The sequence below is a fragment of the Sorex fumeus genome, unplaced genomic scaffold, assembly GCF_029834395.1.
Source record: "Sorex fumeus unplaced genomic scaffold, SorFum_2.1 ptg000021l, whole genome shotgun sequence".
In the NCBI taxonomy this organism is placed as follows: domain Eukaryota; kingdom Metazoa; phylum Chordata; class Mammalia; order Eulipotyphla; family Soricidae; genus Sorex; species Sorex fumeus.
In genome coordinates this window covers 388,590-416,283 of record NW_026606078.1, presented here as the reverse complement: position 1 = coordinate 416,283, position 27,694 = coordinate 388,590, and the positions used below count along the sequence as shown (strand labels likewise).

Genomic DNA, 27,694 nt, shown 5'->3' with positions numbered 1-27,694 from the left:
GGGCACGGGAGTCGGAGCTGGGGCAGTTGCTGGGCGGGGCGGGTCAGGGAGGGGCGGGTCCGGGGAGTCGGAGCTCCGGCGGTTGCTGGGCGGGGCGGGTCAGGGAGGGGCGGGTCCGGGGAGTCGGAGCTCCGGCGGTTGCTGGGCGGGGCGGGCGGGGGGCGGTCCCGGGCCCCGGAGCCCCAGGCCGGGCTGTGTTGGTGGGGCGGCCGGCTAGCTGGAGTTCACAGCTGCGCACCGCGGAGGATGAGCGGGACCGGGGCGGCTCCGGGGGCTGCGGGCGCCGTCCGGGGGCTGCGGGTAGACGGGCTGCCCCCGCTTCCCAAGAGCCTGAGTGGGCTGCTGCACTCGGCGTCTGGCGGCGGCGGCGCATCTGGGGGTTGGCGGCACCTGGAGCGGCTGTACGCGCAGAAGTCGCGCATCCAGGACGAGCTGAGCCGCGGGGGCCCGAGGGGCGGCGGCGTCCGGACCTCCGTGCCGTCCCCCAGGCCTCCCAACCTGGACGCCGCGCTGGCCTTGCTCCGCAAGGAGATGGTGAGGAGGACGGGAGGGCTGGCGGTGGGAGCTCCGCGTCTCGGAAAAGTTCTCGGGGACCCGCGCTTTGCTCTGGAAGTCCCAGCGCCCACCCTCCTCTGATTTAATTTAAAAAAAATTTTTTTTTTGCGCTGGGCGCCGACCCCAAAAGAGGACTAGTGACTCCCCTTTAACTTGTTCTCTCAGTGCCACGATTGTCCCTTCTGTCCCGGACGGCTCTGCTTTCTTCAAGTGGCTTTCAGAGAACAGTCGCCCCATTCCCGCCGCAGCAGGCTGGGCAGCCGTGTTGGGGTTGGCGCGGCGCGGCGCGGCTCGGGGTTTGAGCTCGGCCTTGGGGCGGGGGAGACATGGTCACCTTGCAGGGGCTCAACTGACCGCTGGGTCTGGGCGAGGCTTTCTCTGCGCCCGAGGGCTGGAGAGCTGCGGGCGTTTGTGCACTCTACCCAGAGCTACCTACCCGCCGCTCCGAGCCCCAGGCCGCGCGTGCTGAATCCGATTACCGCCGGTGCACGGCGGCCAAGGCGCTTGTGACTGAGAACTCAGCCCTGAAACCTCTCAACATACGGCGAGCTGATGTTCCAAACCCGCTGGAGTAGAATGAGGGCAGTGTCCTTTCCACTTCGCTTCTTTGGATTTTTCTCTAGACTCCAAACAATGAGGCTTAGCTTTTCTCAGACCTTAGGGTTTTGGGGTTGCTGAATCTCCACTGGTTAGCTTCTGAAAGCAGGGCAAGGGCGGGAATTAAGGCTGTAATTTTCTTAAACCAGGCTAGAAAAGCACAGAAAAACTTTCTTTCCAGATCTTTTGGCTGGTCACTTCCCCCGGCCACCTCCTCTTTTATAATCTGCTTTTCCTTTCACCCAGTACAGCCTCTTTCCTATTAGTATTGATAAATGAATGATTAAGGGAATACAATATCTAAGGTTAAACTTGACAGAAACAATAGGAATCCTTTAAATATGTATCTAGTACATCAAGATGTTATAAAAAGTCCATTTATGCTTCCTTTTTTTCCCCTCCAGGAGTATTGTTTCCAAAAGTAAGATTTAATTAAATCTAGAAAAGCAGCCATAACCCTTTAAAATCAAATCATTATTGTGTATTCACTCCTTAGCTGGCATTGAAATTGTGATTTCCATTTCTCTGAATAGAAATTTGAGTAGATTTTCTAAGTTTTTCCATGGATTGTATTAGATTCCAGGCTTAATTGTCTCATTAATTACTAAACTCTAATTGCCACCAACGATGCTGGCAAGTTGCATTTTAATTAGATGAGTCTATACCTAGTATGTTTACAGTACGAACTTGAAGACAGCTTAAATATGGAAGTGAAATTAGAATTTTATCCCAGACTGGGTTCTGTACTTGAACAAGGGACAGGAAAACCTCAGGCTGTGGCTTTGGGGAAGCTCTGATTCATAAACATGTTCTGGAATCTTGTTGTGGTGACTTGGGACTCAAAGTGCCCTTCTTGCAAGTATTTTTCCAGGTTCCTCCTGGAATCTGGTGTGACTAAAGTTTATTTACCACCTTATAATTGGACCAGATCTCTCTCCACACACAAGTATACAATGCTGAGATAAAGATCTGGCTGTGGGCCTTTCTGAGTCCCATTCAAAATACATATAACAAGGTTTCTTAAAGTACTCTGGGCTTATGGTCTTAGAACTACTAATTTGACACCGGTAAGTAGTTACATCTAGCTGAGGTTCAGCTCGGGGGCCCTTGCAAAATAAGACATGGAATTCCTAAATTATCTACCAAATAGTGAGTGCCCTGAGGTCGAATTTGTGTCAAGGGCTAGAACTAGCTAGGTATCCTGGCAGAACATTCTTTATTCTTCTTTTCTTTTTTTTTCTTTTCTTTTCTTTTTTTAAAGGCCTTGAATGGTCAATGCCAAGGATACTTAACCAGGGAAAAGGAGATAGGAAAGAAGTAGCAAAAGTACAGGATTGAATCCTGCTAGCAGTGATCCCCATAACCCAGAGTCTTAAGCACCACTGGGTGTGGCCCAAAAACAAAAAAAAAAAAAAAAGAAGAAGAAAAAAAGAAGTAGTAGCAAAATGGAAACTCTTAATGTTGGTAGAGTGAAATAGAAAGTGCAATTAAGTAGGAGAGGGACAGGGAAGGTGGTTTTGGGGGGTTGCTGAATGTATCAAGTGGCCAAGGAAGGGTTTAAGCAGGACTTTGGTACAGAGTTGGATTTGAGAATGTTACACTGATAGCAGAGAGGTCCTCTAGGTGGACAAAGGGAGAAGGCTGGTGATTGTGAAATAAGAATCAGACAGGAGATCCTTGTGATGCAGATCCTGTAGGAGTTGCTGTTGAAATATTAGCATATTAGCATAAGGGACGATAATAAATAAGAATAAGAATTGACGTAAATCTTTTTAATGGAATGTGCAGCTAAACAAAAGCAATTACAAACACAGCTGTTACATGTAGAGATAATCACTATTAATAATTTAGAATCCCGTGTAGGTAATGTGTAGCTGCCTTCTATACATATATAATCCTAAATTTTCTATGATTTACTTGAAAGTCTAGTTTATATATTTTTAAATCTCATTTTACAGTTTAACTCCTTTAAAGTCACAAAATCAATCAGGTGTGTTCAACTTCAAAGCCTATTGTGTATGTGTGTGTGTGTGTGTGTGTGCATTTGGGGTCACATTTGACAATGCTCAGGGGTTACTTCTAGCTCTGCACTTAGGATTTCCTCCGGGAGTGCTTGGGGGACCATGTAGGATGCTGGGTCAAACCTGGGTGAGTGGCATGTAAGGCAAACGCCCTGCCTGCTATACTATCACTCTGGTCCCTCAAAGTCTTTTAAACTGTTGAATCAATGTGTGTGCATATGTGTGTACACACAGATCACATACATTCTTGTTTGCTGAGGAAGGAGACACATAGTGCAGCTATTTTATGTGTTATTAAGTAGTTGACCCTTGAACACCATGAATCTGAATTGCATGGATCTAGTTATACATAGATTTTTCTTGTCTATGATATAAACATACAGTATGGACAAAGAAGTACTGTAAATGTATTTCTTTTTTAATTCTCTTAGTGACTTGTAACTTATTTTGTTGTATGAATACAGCATATATTACACATAACATTCAAAGTAGGTGTTACTGTTTATATTATCAGTATGACTTCTGGACACAGCAAGCTCTTAGTACTTACATTTCTGGGGGAGTTATAAAGTATATTGAGTATTTTTAACTACGGGGTTGGAGAGAGAGGAGGTGCTTCTAACCCTGCAGTTGTGTCAACTCTACTTTGAAATATCTTCAATAACCACATAGCCTGCCTTTGTTGGCAGTAATAAGTGAGGTTTTGAATCGTGGTGTTGTATCATGGGTAAAGTGGGATTCTTTTCAGTAGTAGGGAAGTCAGGAGAAATTATTGCTTTAGGAGAGAAGGTTGTATTTGCCATCATATCAGGGAAAGAGTATGTTAAACATTTTAGAATGTGGGCCTGGAGGCTGGAAGAGAATTTTGACCCAGAGATAACAACTGACGTATGGCACCAGTGGAAACTGGGAGAAATATGTGTCCAGGGGGTTCTTTCTCATGATTGGTGAGCCTGCACTGAGAACTATGGTTTGCGTGCCAGGTGTCAGCACTTCCTGTTCTACTTCCTGTTTTGTCTGAAGTCTGTACTGTTATGGACCCCCAGTGGGTCCATTTGGAAAATAGTCATTGCTGTGTAGATCAGAAAAACAAGTTGAGTTTTTTCCCCTTATTTTTAGCAACAGTTACTTTATTTAGATCACATTCAACAGAGATAAATAAATAAATAAAGCAACAGTTACTTTATTTAGATCACATTACTGAGTCTGTGTTAATCTATAGAAGTGCTGTGAACAGGCAGAGATATAGTATAGCAGGTAAGGTGCTTGCCTTGCATATGACTCGCCTAGATTCTATCCCCAGCACTCATATGGTCTCCTGAGCACTGCTTAGAAGTGATTGCTGCAGAGACTGAAGTAAACCTTGAGCAAAGTCAGTGTCCCCTTGAAAAAAAAATGGGAGGATGAAGAATACAAAGATGGGGCTGGAGTAATAGCACAGTTAATAGGGTGCTTGGCTTGCATGTGGCCAAGTAAATCTCTAGCACCCATTATGGTCCCCTGTACATGCCAGGAGTGATCCTTGAATGCAGAGCCAAGAATCCAGTTAGGTATGCCCCTTCTTCCCCCAAAGAAGAAAAATACAAGGATGAGTAGGAAATATCTCCATGTTAAGGTGCTTGTACCATCTAACACATTCGTTAACATGATTGCTGAGTGTATGTAAGCAGGTTGAAAATCACTGGCTTCAACCACTTGTCACTTTTCATGACCAAAGACTTTTAATAATAAAATCTTAAGTTGAGCCAGCTAGCTCTTGGAAAAAGAGTATGGAAAAGGAGAGCTTAGTGCATCAAGGTATTCTGAGACAAAAAGCTGGAAAAAAGGCTGATGGGGAATCTAGAAAGTTCAGTGTAGTTCATCTTTTCCTGTATTTTTGAACCTGGCCTCTAATAGTGTCCATACTCTTAGTTTCAGCCATGCACCTTAGTTCCATTTTGTAAATACTGTGGGGCAGGGCACCAGTGAGCCCAGTTTGCACATATATCTACAAAAAAAATTATCTCGTCCAGCACCTCTCTAAAACTTGGTAACCCAGAGTCACACGAAAGTGTTGTGACAGAAAGAGAGCTACAGAGGTGAGTATAGGAGTCCTTTCAGGGACAATGTCCCTGGGAATTCTTGGGATTATGAGTCTCAGATTCACAGCAGCAAAGTAGAGCTTTAACTCGATTTGGAATCTCTGCCTTGTTTTTCCTTTTGTTCTTCAAACCGTAAGTTATTTTGGTTATCTACCTGAGCATCTGAGTGGGAAGGCATCTGTGTGTAATTTTTTGAGTTCCTGAACTGCAAGTGGTTTGGTTGTACAGTTTGATCTGAGAAGTTCAGAGATGTTGCTTAGTGATAGAGCATGTGTGATGCTCTAGGGTTGAGTTTTGGCACTGTAAGGGGGAAAAAAAAAAGAAGAAAAGAAAAAGAAAACAAAAAAGAATTCTGAAAAATAGGTTCTGTGTCTGAGACCAGTAATTCAATTGCCAAAATTTTACTGGAAACAACCACCACCTAATGAACTTGTCTAGTAAACTATTTATTCCTGGACACATGCATTAGCTGGAGTAGCTGACATTCCAGTGGAGTTGAATCCTCATTAAACATAAATCCAATGCCTTAGAAAGTTTCAGTCTTTAAAAGGGTTTGTGGTAAAGGCCCAATTTCAAATTCATGAAATGCCATCAGGAATCAGAGTGCTATCTCCTAGTGCAGTTGACTTAATTGATGTTAGTCAGGGGGACATGGGACTGCCCCACTTTTCTTTAGTGCTGTTTTTTTAGGCTTTCTTGTTTGTTAGCTTTGATTTTGGTTTTGGGGCAATAACCTCTGTTGCTCAAGGGGGTTGCCTGAGTAACTCTCAGAAGTTCTCAGGGATCATAAGGTACTATCAATCAAACCAGGGTCCAGTGTTTTCAAGGCAGGTATCTTAACCTCTGTAGTATTTCCTTGGCTTCACAGTTCCTTTGTTTGCACTATCTTCCCACCAGCAAGTTTTATTGTGGTGTTGCCCAAAGGATGGACCACCAGCTCCACAGTCCCCTAGGCTGCTTATAGGCACCCTTCCTATCCTTGCAGATCAAGAAAAAGATTAAGTCTGAACTTCTAACATTCTGTTTAAAACTGGGAAACTCCAGGCATTCAGAGCTAAACTTCTGTTATCACCGTTTTATGTACAGATTTCTGTTTGGGAAAATGAGAATGAAATGCCATGAAGCATCCTTTTGGTTATAGAAATATAATTCTTTACCTCTCATACCTTTTTGACCCACTGAGTAAGTTTGCTCTTTGTGATAATGTGATGAAGGTTCTTTTGAGATGCAGGACTTAACCATTGAAGTGTCACTGAAGACACTGGTTGTTGAATATCACTTAGTGCAAAAAATTGGAAGCAGAAAAGAAGAACGGCACAAGCTTGCTATTTTAGAACTTATTCTATACAAGCTACTGTTAAATATTTTAGGCCATAATTGCTCTGTACTGTGTCTCCCTCCCAATATCCACTCAATAAAAGCTAGTGCAATAAGCAAGCTGGGAACCATGGCCTTATTTATTCACCTTTTGAGGTTATCTCTAGATAAGGTTATTTTTTAGTTCCAAGGTTTGAAGATGTCAAGGACGAAAAGATTTTGTCACACCACTCTACATTTTTATCTGTTTCTTCTCTTACCTTTAAAGCTCTATAAATTGATACTTTCTCTTACAAGCAATATCACCCCTGTATCCCCTTTTTGCTAAATGTTTCACCCCTAAAAATGTAAATGTCCCAGTTGTTGACATTTTGGTCACTTCTTTAATTGCAAAGAACCTTAATTGAGCGTATATGCAGGCATTTTTGCCTTTTGCAGACCTCCCAGGGGCTCCCTTCTTAGGGTCCTGGTCTGGATGTTACATAGAAATTAGAAGCCAGATGGACAAGGTGTTCCAAGAAGAATTTGAGAAGAGGACCATGGCCCTCAGGCATACCAGTATGTCTCAACAAACAGGAGTTGGAATAATTCTTTTGGAATGTTCACTAAATTCCACGACTTGGTACTCCAGTTTGTAAAGCCAACTTTTTCATCCTGTAGCAGAAAACACTGCAGATATATCACAGATTCTATGAACTAGAGAAGCCAACCCTGTAACTGGGTGTTAATTGGGTCAGATATTTAAACCTCTTGCCTAACTTCCTGAGCACAGGACCATTTACCACCTTTGTCTATGTGTGCAAAGATGTTTCCCAGTGATAGGTAGGCAGGGTTCAGAAAGGTTCTTCCTTTTCTGAGGCTTGTCGCCCCACAGACAAATGTGTTCGCTCTCCCCCAGGAAATTTGGAAATAGGAAGTCCTGAGCCTTTACAGTTTACAATTTTTATGTAAATTTGTGGTTCATTCCGCCCCTCACCCCCTTTAATTCCTCCCTTTTTCCCCTCCATTCCTCGCTCCCTCCCTGTTTTTTTCTTTTTATATTTTGCAGTGCTGAGGATGGAACTCTTATACGTGCAAGGCTTTACTGCCTTAGTACATCCCTTGACCTGACTTTTCAGCTTTTACGAACACTTTCTGTTCACTTATATGATTGTTCCTAAGAGTTGGGGGAGTGGGTTGGCCTAGCTTTGTAGGTTTATGTATCTTTTTTTTCCTTTTTGGGCACACCCAGTGATGCTCAGGGGTTACTCCTAGTTCTGCACTTAGGAATTATTCCTGGTGGTGCATGGGGGACCATATGGGATGCTGGGGATTGAACCCGGGTCAGCAGCTTACAAGGCAAATGAACTATCCATTGTACTATCACTCCGGCCCAGGTTTATGTATGTTATGTTGAAGGATTTGGGAGGGAGGTGCTGTTAGACTGGAGAAGGGGAAGAAAGGATGTCTTCTGACCTCTTAGAAGGATGGGTTAAACTCTGCCAGGGATCACTTTGACTGGAAAGGTCAGGCTGAGGAAGATTCCAAAAATACACATGGAGACTAGAGAACATGGAAAGAAGAGGGTATTTGCGATATTCTTGGGCTATTGACTGTTCTTAAAATTGGAGTTCAATGCAGTTAAAGGGAAAAAATGCTTTAACAACACTTACAGATAAGATTAAAATGGAATCATGTTTTACCCAGAAGACACACAAAGATTTAAGAGAGATCAAAGTGAAATGAACAACATAATACACAAAAAAACCACCATTTTCATTTGCTTTCTGTGTCAGTTGTTTGAAAAACACTGGATACATATAGGTAGATGATATATAATCCTTAGTTTTCTGATTTTACTTTGAAGTTTTCATTCTTATCTGAGTCTATTATTATAGAGGCTTCAAGAAAAGGATTGACCATCCGCTAAACTTAAGCTGTGTGGTAAGTTCCAGTTTTCAACATCCCTTGCATCCATGGCAGCATTTATGATTTTGAGTAATGAACTTTTAGGTCTGGGATACAGGTCCTTAATGTCTGCCCTTTGTTACTTCAGGAATGTGGTTAGGGAATGATGGAAAGGAAGTTATCTTTTGCCCCTATAATTTCATTTATATAAGATTAGCAGTAGGGCATTTGCCTTGCATGCAGCCAGCCCGGCTGAGCTGGGTTCGATTCCTCCGCCCCTCTCGGAAAGCCTGGCAAGCTACCGAGAGTATTCAATATGCCAAACACAGTAACAAGAAGTCTCACAATGGAGACGTTACTGGGCCTGCTCGAGCAAATCGATGAACAACGGGAGGACAGTTCTGACTGAAATAGTCACACAAGTAAATATTTATATGTGGATATTTGTTGCAAAGATAGAGGAGAATGTTGTATAATAATATATAATAGGCATAAATATTCATAAATGAAAAAGTTACCCAGCAGTACATATTAAACACTTCATAAATGTCATGATGTTAGCTAAAAAGATTGGATATATATATAATATCATACTTATATGCTAACTTGTTAAAAGTGGGTATTCTTTAATTGGTGATTCTTAAGGTGTCCTTTGGAAATAACCAAAGGTACCAAGGTCCTTTGGGGATACATAAAAATATGGTGGGCATATTAACTATTTTAATTTTTAAAACTTTTGGCAAAAGAAAATGTATCAACATTTTGGAATATCTACAGAATTAGTAAAGAAACTTTCCACATTTAAAAAATATATTTGTGGGGCTGGAATGATAGCATAGTGCGCTGCCGACCAGGGTTCGATTCCCAGCATCCCATATGATCCCCTGAGCACCGCCAGAGGTAATTCCTGAGTGCAGAACCAGGAGTAAATCCTGTGCATCGCCAGGTGTGACCCAAAGAGAAAAAAAATTTTTTTAATATATTTGTTACTACAAAATGATGCATTGTTAAAAGATTCGTTCCAAGTGTGAGACTGATAGATTTCAGTGTCATAGAGTATGAGAACTTTATATGCATAGTTTCAATTTTTAACCAGCTAAAAGGGATATCAGAGAAGAATATCCACAATTACATAAAAGACCATTGAACTATGCCATTCTTTTTAATTGTGTATCTGTGACACCAGATTTTTTAATTTATCTTAACCAAAACCTATCATAAAATAGCAAATGCAGAAACAGATAAGCAACACACTGAAAATGATTCTCAAAATGCTACTGTTTGTCAGAAAAATGTTTTTTTGTTAACATGTGTTGAGTACCTTTTAAATAAGTAAAGTAAAGGCCCTCCCGTTGATCATTGATTTGCTCCAGCGGGCCCAGTAACGTCTCCATTGGAGACTTTGCTGTTACTGTGTTTGGCATATCAAATACGCCGTGCAGGCAAGATACTCTCGGTAGCTTGCCAGGCTCTCCGAGAGGGGCGGAGGAATCGAACTCGGGTCAGCCATGTTGGCTGCGTGCAAGGCAAACGCCCTACCACTGTTTCTAATTCAATTTTAGTGAGATAACTGTTAATAGATATAACCCATATATGAGCTCTTTAGGTCCTTCAATAATTTTGTGTCTGAAGAGGTCCTAAGACTAGAATATTTGAAGATTGTCACTTTAGAACTTGGAATTAGAGAAGACTGGTTCATATAATTATAAACTGTTGAATTTCTAATGCAATTAGGATTTGTATTATAATCAAGAAAAAAAGTGAAAATAAATGTATGAAAAACTTTCTTTTGGCGTTTGGGAACCTCCCAAGAGGTTCTTAGGACACCTGGGGGTCCCACTGGCAATTCTTGGCCAACTAGCCAGCAGTTCTGTGCAAAGACCAGAGGATGTGGCGCTGCTCCGCCCTATGGTGCTGAGGATCACCTGAACCACCCCAGTGCTTCCAGGGACCTCCAACACCACCCTCAGAGACTCTGAGGACCTTGTGATGCTGCTAGAGATGGAACCCTGATGTGCTGCATACCTAGCTGTACTCTCTCCTTGTTTGTGCTGTCTGCGCCAAGACATTTCTTAAAGACAGTGGTCAATTTCTTTTCTTCAACTCTGCCTAGAACAAAACAAGAGGAAATGGGCTTAACTGGTATTACATTAGGACAGTGATAACCAAGAATGTCTTTGAGAATGTTAAGTTACTAAATAGGTTGTGACAGGATGGCTGCCTTCTGTTAGCAGAAAACTGAGATCTCTATACCTTATCTAGTCAAGGAGTTCATGGGAGAGTGAATGCAGAGAGGTGAACAAAGCTTTGGGTCTCAGCTTAATCTGGAGCAACCTCCTCTCAGACTGGATCACTGTCAGAGTCCAGACGTCAGCTTAGTGGGCCTCAAGTATTAGAGGAGAGACTAAGCTAACCAGATGCCTATCTGTCCAGGAGAAGACAATATTTCCTAGTAGATCATGTGATGATTTGGAAGCCTGCTTAGTAGAATTACAACCCCCAGGGGAGCTTGGAGGTCCAGTTCAGGAGCATTTCTATCAAACTTGGGTAACAGAGTTGATACCCCTTCCCTGCTTGATTAACATTGATGAAGTCCTTCTCTTCCATTTTTCTCTTCTAAGCAGTTCACAGGTCAGCAGCCTTCACTCAACACATTCTTTATTCTGAAATCAGGTTAAGATTCATTACGTCACTGCTGGCTTTATAATACTTTCCAGTCCGACGGAAGCATACTAGACATATTAGATTTGACGCATTTCCCCAGACAAAGCAAAATTTGCAAGCCATCTATATATGAATACTCATTTGTTATGCTGTGAAGGGATACTTTTAAAAAATGTTCATTTATAAATTAATAATATACTCATTAACAAAATCTAAAAAAATCCAAAAAGAAAAAAAATCACCTGCTAACCACAGGATTGTTGGAACAAAGCAAACATTTTGTGGCCATCTTCTGGTATTGTCTGCTCAGTGTTATAGTCAGAGCACTAACAACCGAAGTCCTACTGAGCTGGCTGCAGCTTCCTGCTCTGCCACTAACTGTTTAGTCAGGGGTCTCCATCTGTCAGTATTGAATTTTCCTTCTCCACAGAATTAATACCAGCCTCCCAGAAAAAGGATGAGGACTTATGTGTTTGTGAACAGAGAAGAAATGTTCTCTATAATCAATCCCTAGAAATAAGCTAGTCAACTGGTTAAGTTATGCAGTGTTTGAAAATTCTTGCTTTTTGGGTCACCCCTGGCATTGCGCAGGGGTTACTCCTGGTTCATACACTCAGGAATTACTCCTGGTGGTGCTCTGGGGACCATATGGGATGCTGGGAATCGAACCCGGGTCGGCCACATGCAAGGCAAATGCCCTACCCACTGTGCTATTGGTTCAGCCCCAGTGTTTGAAGATTTTGATATACCTTTTCTTTTAGTCCTCTAGACTTAACCCTACAAGCATGCATCCCTACTAGCATTGTCATCCATTATATGCTTTCTTTTATTCTTGTTTTTCAAGTAAAGCATATCATGCTTGTGAGGGGAGGGGGGAGAAATTAGGCAGTACAGAAAGTTGTAAATATTCAGTCCTATTTTCCAGAAGTAAGTTCTGTAAAGGCAAACATTTCCTCTTGCTTTCAAAACTTACATGGGGTTGCAACTATATATCAAGTGTGATGCTACTAAACAATCTATTCTGCTTAACAGTACTGCACACTTCAGAGATATTTCAGGATTGGTTCATATCATTGCACTAAAGTGACATTTTATTATTTTATATTTTATTTATTTATTTTATTTATTTTGCTTTTTGGGTCACACCCAGTGATGCTCAGGGATCATTCCTGGCTCTGCATTCAGGAATTACTCCTGGCGGTGCTTGGGGGACCATATGGGATGCCGGGGATCGAACCCAGGTTGGCTGCGTGCAAGGCAAACGGCCCTACCCGCTATGCTATCACTCCGGCCCCTAAAGTGACATTTTAATAAAGCAAGTTACATGATTTATAAACTTCCCTGGTGCATATACAATTACATTTATACTACTGTAATCTGTTAAGTGTACAATGGCATTATGTCTAAAAAATGTGCATATCTTCCCTTCAAAGATATTTCATTGCTAAAATATGCTAATACTTATTTGAACATACAGTTAATCATCATTTTGCTGGTTTAAGTTCTTGGCCTTCAGGGCTGATGGCTACTAAGGGACTGATCAGGATGACAGTTGGTGAAGGCTGGTGACAGTTTCTTAAAATAACATGTTTTCCTCATTTATGGATTATTCCTTTCATAAAATATTTTCACTGTCGTTTGTGATATTTTAAGTCCATATTTTATCCACAGCAGAACTAACAAAATTATAGCCAATTCTTGTAAACCCTGCTACCGCCTTACCAATAAATTTTATGGGAGGTTCTAAATATCTTATTTTATTTTTTTAACAGCATTTTCACCAGGAATAGATTCTGTCTCAAGAAACTACTTGGTTTGCTCAACTATTATTAGCAACAATTTCTCAAACTTCGCTTCTAATTCCAGTTCTCTTATTTCCATCATACCTGCAGTTATGTCAGATGAATCACTACTGAGCATGCTGTAAGACACTAGAAAATGTATTTTATGTCTTTTTGTTTTGTTTTTTTGTGGGGAAGGTCTCACCTAGAGGTATTCAGGGCTACTCCCAGCAATCTGGTGCTCTAGGGGTGGTTCTCCATGGTGCCAGCCCACACTCTGGTGCTGGGGATTCATCAAAAGCAGGATTCCCATGTTCAAGCATGTACTACAGCCCTTTGAACTGTTTGGTAAGTTTTTTTTTTTCCTTTGAGCTATCTTCACAGTCCCAAAATGTATTTTCTTAAGATTTGAAAATCAAAACAGGACTTGTTTTATACATGGTTGCAGAATGGGTGTATCCTTAGCAGCTATTAAGACAGAATTAATCTTGTGTGTCTCCAGAAGAGCTCTGGGGTGACCAGGTGTATTGTCTATGAGCAGTTATATTTTGAAAGGAGTTTTTTTTTCCTGTGCAGTACATCTCAATAGTAAGGTAAAGGTAAAGGCCCTCCCGTTGATCGTCGATTTGCTCAAGCGGGCCCAGTAACGTCTCCATTGGAGACTTTGTTGTTACTGTGTCTGGCATATCAAATACTCTCGGTAGCTTGCCGGGCTCTCCGAGAGGGGTGGAGGAATCGAACTCGGGTCGGCCATGTTGGCCGCTTGTAAGGCGAACGCCCTACCCGCTGTGCTATCGCTCCAGCCCTATAATAGTAGGCTTAACATGTTTTTAGTAAACTGTTGTAAACACATGTTCTATCATCCTATTCTGTTATTTTTCTTATATAATAAGAAAAATATTATTTTCTTTGAGCAGATTAGGTATTATACTTTTAAAAAAAAAAAAAGCAACAGCGCAGGGCCAAAGTGACAGTACAGCAGGTAGGGCATTTACCCTGCATGCAGCTGACCTGGGTTCGATCCCCGGCATCCCAGATAGTACCCTGAGCACCACCAGGAGTAATTCCTGAGTGCAGAGACAGGTCTCAACCACTGAGAATCGCTGGGTGTGACCCAGAAAGAAAAAAAAAAGCAACAGCTCCTTTTTTTAAATTTTTTTCTCTTTACCTTCCCTCTGTCAGTATTGTCACCAGGGGTTGCACACCAGTTGATTATGGTGTTCAAATACACTTGGCTGCAGTGCCCAGAAATGGATTGCAGGTCAAGGATCTCAGACAGCAGACCTGCTAGGAATGAACAGTAGAGTCTCTAGGACTGTGCTCAGATTTTAGCATAATTTTTCCGCTCGCCTGCCCAGTTGAGCAAGGTAGTTTTTGTTTGGATGCGTTCAGCAGTTACTCCTGGCTCTGCACTCAGAAATCACTCCTGGCATTGCTGGGGATACCGTATTGAGTGCTGAGGATTGGACTCTGGTCAATTGCGTACAATACAAATGCCCTACACGCTGTGCTATTCACACTGGCTCCCACAAAGATGATATTTAATTGAGTGAAAATTTCATAGAAAATGTGAGAGGAGATGAAGAGGGGAAATATGTATTCAAGAGAGAACATTGACTCATACAGAGTGGAAATAGCAAGCAAAGATACAGACAAGCAAGTAAGATGCCTGTTCAAGGGAGAACGTTGACTTGAAGAGCAAATCAGATTTAGCATAATTAAGAGCCCTAGGATTTTGGGAATAAACATTTACTTTAAGTCACAAGTTGATTAGCCACTAACAAGAGAGTCAACTTGTCCTTTGAGAAGGTGTTAACTTTTACAGGGCCGGAGCAATAGCACAGTGGGTAGGGCGTTTGCCTTGCACGCAGCCAACATGGCCGACCCGAGTTCGATTCCTCCGCCCCTCTCGGAGAGCCCGGCAAGCTACCAGGAGTATCTTGCCTGCACGACAGAGCCTGGCAAGCTCCCCGTGATGTATCCGATATGCCTAACACAGTAACAACAAGCCTCAGGAAGGAGACGTTACTGGGCCCGCTTGAGCAAATCAGTGAACAACGGGAGGACCATAAATTTTACAAATCCTTGACCCCATCTCTTTTCGATAGATTTTTTTTCTCTTTGTACATGGTGCAAATCTGTTAATTCATGTTGAAGTGTCCAAAAGCTGGTTTCTCGGGAATGGGAGAGAGGGGTTGAAAGAGAGGAACTCTAGTGGTCTGTGGTGAGGAGTGTTGGTACTTTGCTGGTGTTCGTGGTATGGTAACATGTACTTTGAAGAGGAGTGAAATTATATCCCTAAATGTATATGTTTGTGTAAACTGTTAACATGATTTGAAAAACAGATGTTTAAAGTAGTTGTTTAGAGTCCTCTTTATCAGTGATCTGAACTAGGTCTTCTGGATAACCGGCTGCAGATTCCACCAACTGGTGATGGAAGTGTTTTCCACCAACACTTGCTGCTTCACCTGGTACTTTGATGTGAGGGAGATGCCACCTTTTCTTTAACATCATGAATCAACCTGAGCTCCTTCAAAGATTTTTTTCTTCAGCTTTCTTCTCAGTCTTTCTAGAATTGAAGAAAGACTCTTGCTTTACTAGACTTTGGTTTAAGTAAATACAGTAACTGATTTGATCTTTTAACAGACCACTAACAACTTCTCCTTATCAGCAGTAAGAATATTTTGCTTTATTATTGTTTATTTGTGTGCCCACTGGAATTGCTCTTTTCTGGTTCATTACCATAACCGCTTGGCATGACTGTAATAGCATTTCCAATTTTCATCAAGAATTTTTCTTTTGCATTCACAGCTTGGCTAACTGGAGCAAGAGGCCACACTTCCAATGTGTTTCAGCTTCCAATATGCTCAGTCCAGTTTTTGTTAACTGAGACTTAGAATGCTTTGTTTCACTCGGACTTTTTCCACTTTCACAGTTAATTGGCCTAATTTAATCATTGTTGCCTATTAGAAGCAGGAAAGCCCGAGGAAAGGGGGAGAAACAGGACAGTGGTCAGTGCCAGGATCTGCCAGAATACACATAACACTTAAGTAAGCTCTTTCATAGGCATGGTTTATGGGTAGTACCTTTACAACAATTATTCTAATAACCAAGAGGCCCAAGAAAGAGATCAGTGCGCTGAAATGAATGCTTTGCATACTGGGGGCCAAGTTTGATGCCTGGCTCCAAATCGTCCCCTGAGCATTGCCAGGTGTGATCCCCAAACAAGCAAAGTAAAATAAAATAAAAGGAACATCCATACAAGCTGATTTCAGTTTTCCTAGTTGTTTGTTTGTTTGTTTGTTTTAGTTTTGACCTCTTAAACAGAAATATGCAAGGGACATGCAAGTTCATATTGAACATTTTGTATAGAGCCTTATTTTAATATCGTGCTTTTTCAGAGCTATTAGTATTATCTTTTACTAAAAGCACTTTGATAACACTATATCAGAAAAAGTTGAATAGACTATTGATGATAGAGGATTAAAACTCAACTCCTCAATAAGCATCCTAGTGAATGAAAAAAAAAACATTCAGTTCAGTAAGGATGACTGTGGGGAAACTGAGTCTTGGATTCAGACCTAGGTCTGCGAGTAAGTGTTTGATAATGCTCTTTAATAAGGGGTTTGGGGCTGGAGCGATAGCACAGCGGGTAGGGCATTTGCCTTGCACATGGTCGACCCAGGTTTGATTCCTCCATCCCTCTTGGAGAGCCTGGCAAGCTACCGAGAGTATCCCGCCCGCACAGCAAAGCCTGACAAGCTACCAGTGACATATTCGATATGCCAAAAATAGTAACAACAAGTCTCACAATGGAGACGTTACTGGTGCCCGCTTGAGCAAATCGATGAACAATGGGAGAACAGTGCTACATAAGAAGTTTGAAATACTATGAGAATTACTAAATTACTAAATTTGCAGATGCAAATTGAGCATATTTGGGGGAAATGGCTTATCAGTAGACTTGCCAAGCAATGTTGCCACAGACCTTCCATTGGTGAAAAATGTAATGCCTTCAAAACCCAATAGAAAAAAACTCATTAAAATAAGTGTCTTATGTGTTTGTATCTACTATTGTTGTTACTATTATGTTGTTACTATTATGTGTCTTATGTGTTTAGTACATACAGAGCTGCAGATTTTAAATGACAGCCTAGTTTTATTGTATGACTATACTATAATGTTATTTTATTTTGGGGAACACCGGAGGATGCTAAGGGGTTACTCCTGGTTCTGCTCTTAGGAATCACTCCTGGTGGTGCTTGGGGGTCCATATTGAGTGCTGAGGGATTAAACCTGGTGGACTATATGCAAGGGCAACCATGCTATACTCTCTACCACCTTTCAGCATAACTTTTTTTTCGGGGGGGAACAAAAGTTTATTTATTTATTTATTTTAAATTTGTATTAGTGAAACACCATGAGGTACAGTTGCAGACTTACAAATTTTTGTGCTTGGGTTTCAGTTCCAAGAACTAACCAGGCCCGTCCCTGCTTAGCTTCCGAGATCAGACGAGATCGAGCACGTTCAGGGTGGTATGGACGGCAGAGCCTGGCAAGCTACCCCGTGATGTATTCGATATGCCAAACACAGTAACAACAAGTCTCCAATGGAGACGTTACTGGGCTCGCTCGAGCAAATTGATGAACAACGGGAGGACAGTGACAGTGACAGTGACAATGGGTTTCAGTTATACAATGATCGAGTACCCATCCCTCCACCAGTGCCCATCCTCCACCACCACTGATCCCAGTATCCCTCCCACCCCCCATCCCCCCATCCCACCAGCCTCTGGCAGGGAATTCCCTTTTGTTCTCTCTCTCCTTTTGGGTGCTGTGGTTTGCAAAAGAGGCATTGAGTGGCAATCATGTTCGGTCTATAGTCTACTTTCAGCATGCATCTCCCAGCCTGGGAGGATCCTCCCAACACCCTTTATTTGGTTCTCCCTTCTCTATCTGAGCTACCTTTTCCCCCAGCATGTGCGGCTGGCCTCCAAGCCATGGAGTAAACCTCCTGGTACTTCTCTCGGCTATTCTTGGGTATTAGTCTCTTGTTTTGTTACTTTATGTTCCCCAGATGAATGCAATCTATAGAAGTCTATCCCTCTCTTTCTGACTCATTTCGCTCAGCATGATATTTTCCATGTAGTACCACCTGTATGTAAATTTCATGATTTCATCTTTTCTAACAACTGCATAGTACTCCATTGTGTAGATGTACCAAAGTTTCTTCATTTTTTTTTTAATTTTTATTAGTGAAACACCATGAGATACGGTTGTAGACTTACAAATTTTTGTGTTTGGGTTTCAGCATAATTTTTAAACCAAGTTCCTTAGGCTCATTATGCTTCAGTATTAGCTTTTATACACAGACTTTTTCTGCCTCTGACACAGATTTTAAAAAATTAATCACCTTGAGATACACAGTTACAAAGTTACTCATGATTGGGTTTCAGTCACACAAGGTTCCATCACTGGACCCTTTATTGGTGTACCTTTCTCACCACCAACGGCCCCAGTTTCCCTTAACACTCCGCTTTCCGCAGCCTGCCTCTATAGCACATACTTTCCTTCTTTCTCACTCTCTCGCTCTCTCTCTCACTTTTCTTTTGGACATTATGGTTTTCAGTACTGAAAGCTTATCATGTTTGCCCTTTTATCTCATTTCAGCAGGCAGTTTTTGTGCAGATAGATCATTTCTAACTAGCTTTGTTATGGTGATAACCTTCTCTGTCCTAGCTGCCTGACCCCTTTCTCTCTCGCCATCACTTCTTGTGGCAAGCATCCACAGAGAGTGAAATGAGGGAGAAGGACAGATATAGAATGATTGAACTCACTTGTGGGAGATAAGGAAGCTTGATACAGATTTTTATTTTTATTTATTTATTTGCTTTTTGGGTCACACCCGGTGATGCACAGGGATTACTCCTGGCTCTGCACTCAGGAATTACCCCAGGCAGTGCTCAGGGGACCATATGGGATGCTGGTAATTGAACTCGGGTCGGCCGCGTGCAAGTCAAACGCCCTACCCACTGTGCTACTGCTCCAGCCCCTTGATACAGATTTTTAGATCTCTACCTAAAGTGCCTGGATCTATAGCTTAACTGGATCTGGATATTCTGCCTACCCTATGAGAAGTGGGGGCATTTTTCATCTTAAGCAGAGGAATTGCAGAGACAGGAGAGAGTGAACTGACAGAGCATGGGTCGTTCCAGAATAAGTTGTACTGAGATTAACCTATTTGAGTACACTGATCTGCTTCTCCCAGACTCTACCAAGTGGCTTGGACCAGGCTGTGTAGATCATTTCCTTTTATGTTTGTTTTGTGTGCTACTCATTCTTCAATTTGTGAAAAAGTTGTTCTGGTTTGCCTATTACATTTTTTTAAATTTTTTTATTTTAACTTTTTTGCTTTTTGGGTCACACCTGGCAATGCATAGGGGTTCCTCCTGACTCTGCACTCAGGAATTACTCCTGGTAGTGCTCAGGGGACCATATGGGATGCTGGGAATTGAATCCAGGTCGACCACGTGCAAGGAAAATGCCCTACCCGCTATGCTGTCCCTCCAGCGCCTTGCCTATTAAACATTACCCCAACTTTAATTTTTACTCCCTTAAAGATTATTTTGCTTAAATAAGGCTTATTTCTAAAAATATTTTAAGGCCTTTTTCGGATGCATTTATGCTTGTTTTGATTCCTGAAATTGAACCAGTGCTTCATTTTTGCAGCATCTCATTGTGCTCTACCACTTAGCTACACCCCCAGCCACATGCTTTGTTTTGAATCAACAAACTTCCTTTTGGGAGGGGCAGGGAGTATGTTGGGCCACACCCAACTGTGCTCAGACATTAGTCTTGGCACTTCACTCAAGGATCACTCTTGGCAGTATTCTTTTGGGGGACCTGGGATCAAAAATGGGGTTCCAGGGATTGTATCCAGGTTGGTTATGTAAGAAACAAACCTCTTACCTGCTATCTATCTATCTTACTATCTCTCCAGCTCCCCAATTATTCTTTTAAAGTTTCTTTTGTTGTCTAAGCCCTGTATCCTGATGGCAACGTTTCCATCTCATGTTTCCATTTCATGTTCCTCCAAAAGTAGGAGGAAAGTATTCCACAACACCCTTTAGAGGTATTGCAGCTTAGTGCTTGAAACCCAGCTGGAAAGCACCACCCTGTCTGTATATTCATGTGACTAGACCTGTTGTGAAGTTTCAAAACTATTTAAGGGTGGTTCAGGATTATTTGTTTCCATTGTAAGAGAGGCTGTGAATTGTTGAGCCATCTGTTTGTGCATCAGGAGGGGAGCAGGGTTGTTCTGTGCTTAAGAAAAGGAACAGGAAGGAAGGAGGAAGCCTGAACAAGAGAGGGAGGAATCACGTTCGCAGTTCAAAGCAGGAAGAACTAGTTGATTGTTCTTAATTGTCTTGATGGTCTTGGAATAAGGGGCTACAAATTATAGTCTCATAATTGTTTCTCCCTTAAACAAGCCTCTGAATTTTTATTTATTTATTTATTTTGCTTTTAGGGTCATACCCAGCGATGCACAAGGGTCACTCCTGGCTCTGAACTCAGGAATTACCCCGGCAGTGCTCGGAGGGACCATATGGGATGCTGGGAATCGAACCCAGGTCGGCCACATGCAAGGCAAACTCCCTACCTGCTGTGCTGTCACTCCAACCCCAAGCCTCTGAATTTTTAAAAGTATGCTTTAAATAAGTATTTTCTGACCTCATAATAAGGATCAATCACCCATCCTTCAGGAACATGTAAGGGTATAATCCCAAGGTAGCAGGCTTTACCCCACCTGCCCACCCACACCACTTATGATGTCTGGTGTGCGTTAGTGGGTTGCTAAGGGAACCACCACTTCCCTTTTCTCAGAAAGGATGAGAAGTTATTGTCTATGGGTGACTTAATCATGGCCTGAAACAGCTGCCCGCAGTTCTACTGCTGGTCCTTCCCCCTGCATCTCAAATCCTCAGATCCTTACTTTCAGTGCTGAAACTGATTTCTGGAGCTGAATGTTCCTATCACTACAGCTCTACCATTTTTGAGATGGTAAATGTATTTGTGAGTTAGAATTGAGGTGGCTTAACTCCATAGTAAGATTTCAGGGAGGAAACCTAGTTTTTGTGTCTTATACTCATACCTGGTAAGAGGTGAGAGTATTTTTGAAGGTGTGATCAGGATCCCGAGTCTGAGGTTTCCTCAGGAGCACTGGGCATAAAGCACTGCCTATTCCTCTTTACTGCTCTGTCGTTGCCTGTTTGCTTGCCTGCCTGTATAGCAAGGAAGGAGCCTGCATCTATATGTTCCCTTGGAGGTTGTTTGGGTTCTTTTTTATTATTATTAAAATTTAAAAATATTTTACTTTAGGCACCATGGTTTACAGAACTGTTAATAGTACAATTTTATACATAAAACATTCCAGCACCATACCTTCCACCAAACTGTCTGCTTCCCTTCACTATTGTCCCAGTGATTCCAACCCTCCACCCCTCCTGGTATGCTCCTTCTGAAAAAAATGAGAGCTGGCTTACTATGTTTTTTTATATTCTACCTATAAGAGAGATCATTCTGTGTCTTTCCCTCTCCTTCTTACAAACTTCATTCAGCGTGATACTCTCCAGATCCATTCATGTAGCAGCTCTCTGGGTTCCGTCTCTAGAGAAAGATATTTTCTCTGACTTCAACCATGATCTGAGCCTTTCCTTCTGCAAGACTGCTGGGTGTTGAGGGATCCAAAAGGTAAGGCACTATAGTGCCCCCAAATCATGGCATTGTGGGCTTGTCTCACAAGAGGAGACAGAAAGCTTTAATATCTGTAGTGTAGGGTAGGTAATAACAATTACCATAAGATAGAGAAGATGGGAAAAAGCAAGGAGCCGTGTCAGGTGAACCAATTAGAAAAAGTAAGGAGCAGAGGAGAAGCTTGTCTTAGGCTGCATGTAGGGGTTGGGGGTGGGGGTATGGAGCAGCTTTGACAGATTAGTGGAAACAGGTATTGGACAGTTTGAGTGAAGGGGCCTCACCCGTAATGTTGCCTGAGGTAAAGGTAGGGGAGAAGAGATTCAGACCAGATTACAGGATGCTGCCTAGGCATTTCACTTTGTTAGTAGAAAGTTTAAATGAAGGTGTTTATATAGCCACATGTTAAGGTGAGGTGTTCTGGCTGGAAAACTGCTTGTTCATGTGGCTATTTGGTCCTAGCTAATTTGAAGGCAAGTCAGAAGAATTTCAGTGCCTGAAGAAAGTCTAGATGTAGGAACACTTTGAGGAATGTGTGTGTTTGTGCATGTGCATGTGTTAAATTGCTGCGAAATGAGTCTGGCAACTTAGCATCTGTTTGATTGTGTAATCAAGTGTTTTGGTCTGCCCTGTATTCCTAGGCAGGTCAGAGCTTCATTTCTAGGCCAGGGTTCCCCCGCCTTATGACTGGGTGGCTTTGTGAGTCATTTGGCAGCTGCAGTGCAGGAAGGTCCTAGCCAGGAACATATACTAGGTTGGCCTGGAAGGCCTTGGGCATGGCACATATTGAGAAAGCTATGGGTCTGGGTCTTTGGGCAGCACAGGACTAGCAAAGTCAAGAGCCTCTAAAATCTGGCGGGGTTGTGGGTTGAGTCGGGCAATCCAGGCTACACTTTCACCTGTTTCTACCTTCTGCTGACTCAGAAAGTGAAAGCCAGATGTTTTATAGTAGTGTGAAATTCCCTGCTACCTTTGTCATTACTTAACTCCCTGTTGGGAAGAAGCGTCTCCACCCCAAAGGTATCAGAGTGACTCAATACAAAATTCTAGATGAATCTTTGTAATGACTTATTGAGTAAATCTTGGCATGATTCTTCTAGGGGTGTGACTTCCTTTATTAAGGCTTATATTCTTTGCATTAAATTCCAAGAAAGAAACCTAAAAGGTGAAAAAGGGGAGGGGAAGAGAGAGAGAGAGAGAGAGAGAGAGAGAGAGAGAGAGAGAGAAGAGGCAGGCTGGGTGGGGTGATGGTAGGGAAACTGGGGACATTGGTGGCAAGAAATATACATTGGTGAAGGGATGGATGTTGGAACGTTGTATTTCATGATGATTCAATTAAAAATAATTTTTTTGAATTCAAAAAAGAAAGGATGAATATGATTTTGCTGAGTCAGAGTTTTGTTCAGATTTTTTAAAGGAATTGTGCAAATCAGAATAAGTACAGAGGAAGGAGTAGGACAACATCACAAATAGGTAAAGAACTTGTGTGTTAGTTTGGAGAAAGCAGATTTTTTTAAAAATTTTTATTAGTGAGACATCATGAGGTACAGTTGTAGACTTACAAATTTTTGTGCTTGGGTTTCAATTATACAATGATCAAATACCCATCCCTCCACCAGTGCCCATTTCCCACCACCACGGATCCCAGTATCCCTCCCACCCCCCCATCCCCCCCAATCCCACCCTACCTCTGTGGCAGGGCATTCCCTTTTGTTCTCTCTCTCTTATTGGGTGTTGTGGTTTGCAAAAGAGGCAATGGGTGACAATCATGTTTGGTCTATAGTCTACTTTCAGCAAAAGCAGATTATTTTTTATATTTTTTTGGGGGGGATACATCTAGCAGTACTCAGGGGTTGCTCCCAGTGATGCTGTGGGACCATATGGTGCCAGGATCAAACTTTCATGCATACAAAGCATCAGTTTCGGACTACTGAGTTGTCTCTCCAGCCCAGTTTTTTTTCAAGGAGCAGGAAAATGGTCTTCACATGAAAGTTATTGTCATATATGTAAATGCTTGTTAAGGAAGATAAGTAAGATTGGTTTGTATATGCACCAGTTATACCTAGCAACAAGAGCTCTGTGGAACCTGCAGGCTGGGAGATTTTTGACTTTGTATAAAGAATAATTCCATTTGATTGAAAATAAATGAGGGTTTTCAAAGATTGTCCTTTTGGGAAAGATGTTATGGTGCTTCTAGCTCAGTATTCAGATTGAATTGGAGGCAGTAACTTGGCATCATAAGAGCCGTTCCAGGATCAGATTCTGCTGGTTAGCAGAGTGGGGAAGAATTGTGAGCACAATATTAGTAGCAGCTCCCCCTCTCTTAGGATTTGAGTAATTTATGTGTCCACAGCCTTATCTATTGAGCAGTAGAGTTTTAACATCTGAACCCAGGTGGGTAGACTCCAGAGCCTGGATTCTTTTCCCCATTGTTCTGCCTGGCTGGTCTGAAAATAAATATAAATGGCCCAGAAAGAAACTGAAATTGGATCAGATTTACCATCAGGGTAAATTTATTTTATTGTAATTTTTTTGTTTGTTTCAGGCCACACATGGCAGTGCTCATTATGCCTGCTTCTGTGCTCAGGTGGGGCTTGGGGGACTATATGGGGTGCCAGGGATCAAACCCAGGTCGGCTGGATGCAAGGCAAGCACCCTAACATGCTATACAAGCTCTCCAACCCCCCATCAGGTACTTTTAAAAACACATTAGAGATCTGCTCTTCCTCTGACATGCACACTTACTGGCATGTGCCTGTGTACACAAGTACAGATGCACATGTGTTACCTGTGTACACAAGCACAGATGCACATGTGTGGAAGTGCACGCACGCATACACACACATACACACACACACACACAAAGAAAACAGTGGTTGACATGGCCTTAGTCACACCTGGCATCTCCTAGTTTTGCCACAACTTAACCTATTCCGGATCTACTTTTGAGAGCAAGAAGTCAAGCTCTGTCAATTTTCTTAGAATATCTCTTTCAGGTGCATGTCATTCTCTGAAACAAAGAGATAATTATTTACACATTGTCACAAAGTGTTTGAGTTATACCTATTCAGTCAATTTTTTGTTGTGGGCTGGGACATCAACAATTTCAGAGAAGTCTTTTTCTCAGAAATTTTTTTTTCAGTTTTTGGGTTTTAAAATTTGGGCGCGGGGTGGGGGTTGTACCCTCAAGCAGTGTTCAGGGTGTCTGGGAGTCTATCTTGGGAACGCACAGATATCTCAGTGCTTGGACTCAGTAATGTTCTCAGACCCAGTGGTTCTGGGAGCTTATAGGGGTACACCTGGCCAGGGGTACTAAGGGGGACCACATGGTTCCACAGATTGAACTTGGGTCCTTGTGTATCAAAGTCATGCATTCCTGAACCTCAGAGCTGTCTCCTCTACCTAGAACAGCTTGGCTTAAGCTTATAGGGAGTCAGAATTCTAGAATTATGGGGAAATGCCACAGAAGCAATTAAACTTGCCTCTCTGTGTGGAGGTCATCCCTTGAACTTCTTAGGAAAATATGCAAAGTAGATGTTAAACTTAATTTTGTTTTTATGGTCTGTCATGCTATAGTCAAGAGATAGTGGGTGTTCTGCCAACATAGGATCGCTACGTGGAAAGAATAGCCTGAAATTGAACAGTCTTGTCACAAGATGAAAGTTTCTCTCAGTCACCTGCTATTTTCCTGTGAACGTTTGGCTCTCTTACATGGAAAATCACAGTGCTGGGTAATTACAATGATTGTAAAATCTATAACACATTTCCTTTATCTGTGTACACATTGCCTTGTATCTTCAGTGCTTTAACCCAATATAGGAGACATTCAATTACTATTTATTGAAAATTATTTTAGTTACTCCTCCCAGTAGTTCCATAATAGAAATTATTATTTCATTCTGTCATCAGACAAAACGATGATGAATAATTTGTTCAAAGGCCAAGAGACCAAAGGCAGATTTCCTGGCATCTTATTTAGTTTCTCCCATGATCTTGTATGGTAAACTAGACTCTCCAAGTGAATCTCAGTGAAAATGTAAGATGCAGGCCTAGACTGCATTTTCAAGTGAACTAATTCTTCTCTCTTGGCAATTGATGGAAATGATGCATTTCCTTTCTTGGTTGTGCTTTTCCTCTGTAATGGGCTTTACTCCTCTGGAAGGGAGGAAAATACATAGATACAAAACTTTTTGATTGAAATGTTCCTGGTTTTGTGACTACATATGAATAAAGATCCCAGGAGAATTTGCAGAATTCCTTTATTCTCACATCTTACTAAACCTATTCTGTTTCTTGGTCTGGGAAGTAACCCACCATTTTTCTTGGACTTACCCTGTCCATGTAGACCCAAGTAGTTGAAGATGATTGTAGTGGCAGTGTAAGCACACATGGGCTTTCTCTGCATTTGATTCTGGAGCAAGAGGAAATGCCACACTTACAGTTTGGCATCCAAAGTGAAGCCAGCCAGAGTTACAGAATGTGTGATGCTATGACCTCCCAGGGTGTGCCAGCATACCAGGCTAAATTCCACAGGCTGGGGCCCGCTCCCTTGCAGGTTGAGCCTTTCCTGACAAGCTGAGCAATATATTACACAATGAAGGTCTTCTCTAAACTGGAAATCCTAAGCCTCCAAGTGATGAGGAGTTTCTCTCTGTATGGAAAGAATGTGCTGGTACAGCAAATTGCTGACTGAATGGTCAACTAAAATGAAACTTAAGTGCTGATTTTTTTTCTTTTTACCTCCCCCTTCATCCCTCCAGGTTGGCCTTCGACAGCTGGACATGTCCTTGCTCTGCCAACTGTATAGCCTCTACGAATCCATTCAAGAATATAAAGGGGCATGCCAGGCAAGATCCAGCCAAGACTGCTCCTATGTTCTCGAGAATGGCTTCTTTGATGAGGAGGAAGAATATTTCCAAGAGCAAAATGTGCTCCATGATGGGAAGGAGCAACGCACTCCTAGGGACATGCCACTGCCTGTCTCCTTCCTCTCCAGCAGTGACTGGACTCTGGACTCCATCTAGAGTCTTAGGATCCTAACAACTGGACACCATATTGGCGTTTGCTTCTCTTGCAAGAATTGTGTTTACTCTCCATGTGGGCTATCCTCAGGTTTGTGAGCCCAGTGCAGCTGGTTTAACTTGTAGGCAGGGAGTGTTCCATGGACTTTTGGTAGTAATCTCTCTCATGGCTGGGGTTTCAGCTTAGGTGATCCAGTGGTATTCAGCAATGGCCTTGATACTCTCCAGCAGTGTTCTGACAGTCCTGCTAAAGATGAGAGTTTAACAAAAGGGTCCCTGAAGAAGACTTGAGAATTTCGTGCTAGATGAAGTCAACTAGTTTCCTCCTTCTGATGGCAAATGATGTTTGCCTCAAGTTTACACTGTATTCAAACTAGCATTTCACTGTTGCCTTTTCTCGAACATAACTTGCTTTTTCTTGAGCTTTATAAGCACCTTGGTTAAGATTTTTATTTATTTGTAATTTGCATTACTGATTGTCCATATGACCTTCTGAAAGCTTTTTACTGAGAAAGTAAAGGTCACACCATAAAACTGCAGTCTCAACCTGTAAAAAATTCTATAAATCATTCTTTGTCCATTAGATGTGGTGTCATGTCATGGGGAGAAAAAACAGGGCAATGTCTTATCATTCATTGTGCAGAGGCAAAAACTATAAACAATTCTGTTTCTAAAATTTCTGAATGTAATTACTTAGGTAGCAAACCTTTTTCTACTCAAGATAATGATCACTTTAAGCCTTAATATATTTATTAAAAACACTTTATGAATACTTCATAGAGGAAAAATGAAGATAAAATGCCAAGTGTTGTATATTATTTAGACCTGAATTCAGACTCACCAGTTTTCATAACCTCAAAGTGTTGAATCTAAATACTAAGAAAAAATTAGTCTTTATTTCCCTAATGCAATTATGAAAAAAGTTCTTCCTTAGTTATTTTCGTGGGATTGTTTCCTCTACAATTTAGTCATTTGTGGTTAATTTTCAGTGCCACCTACATTTTGAATGCTACAGAATT

General features: G+C 41.9%; 1 protein-coding gene across 1 annotated transcript; it reads left to right on the top strand.

Moving 5' to 3' along the window:
- Window positions 1-246: 246 nt before the first annotated feature.
- FAM89A (family with sequence similarity 89 member A) lies at window positions 247-27,694 on the top strand. The gene is made up of 2 exons (XM_056113619.1): window positions 247-534; window positions 26,415-27,694. Exons 1-2 carry the CDS (start codon window positions 247-249, stop codon window positions 26,676-26,678), a joined length of 552 nt encoding a protein of 183 aa, XP_055969594.1. The 3' UTR covers window positions 26,679-27,694.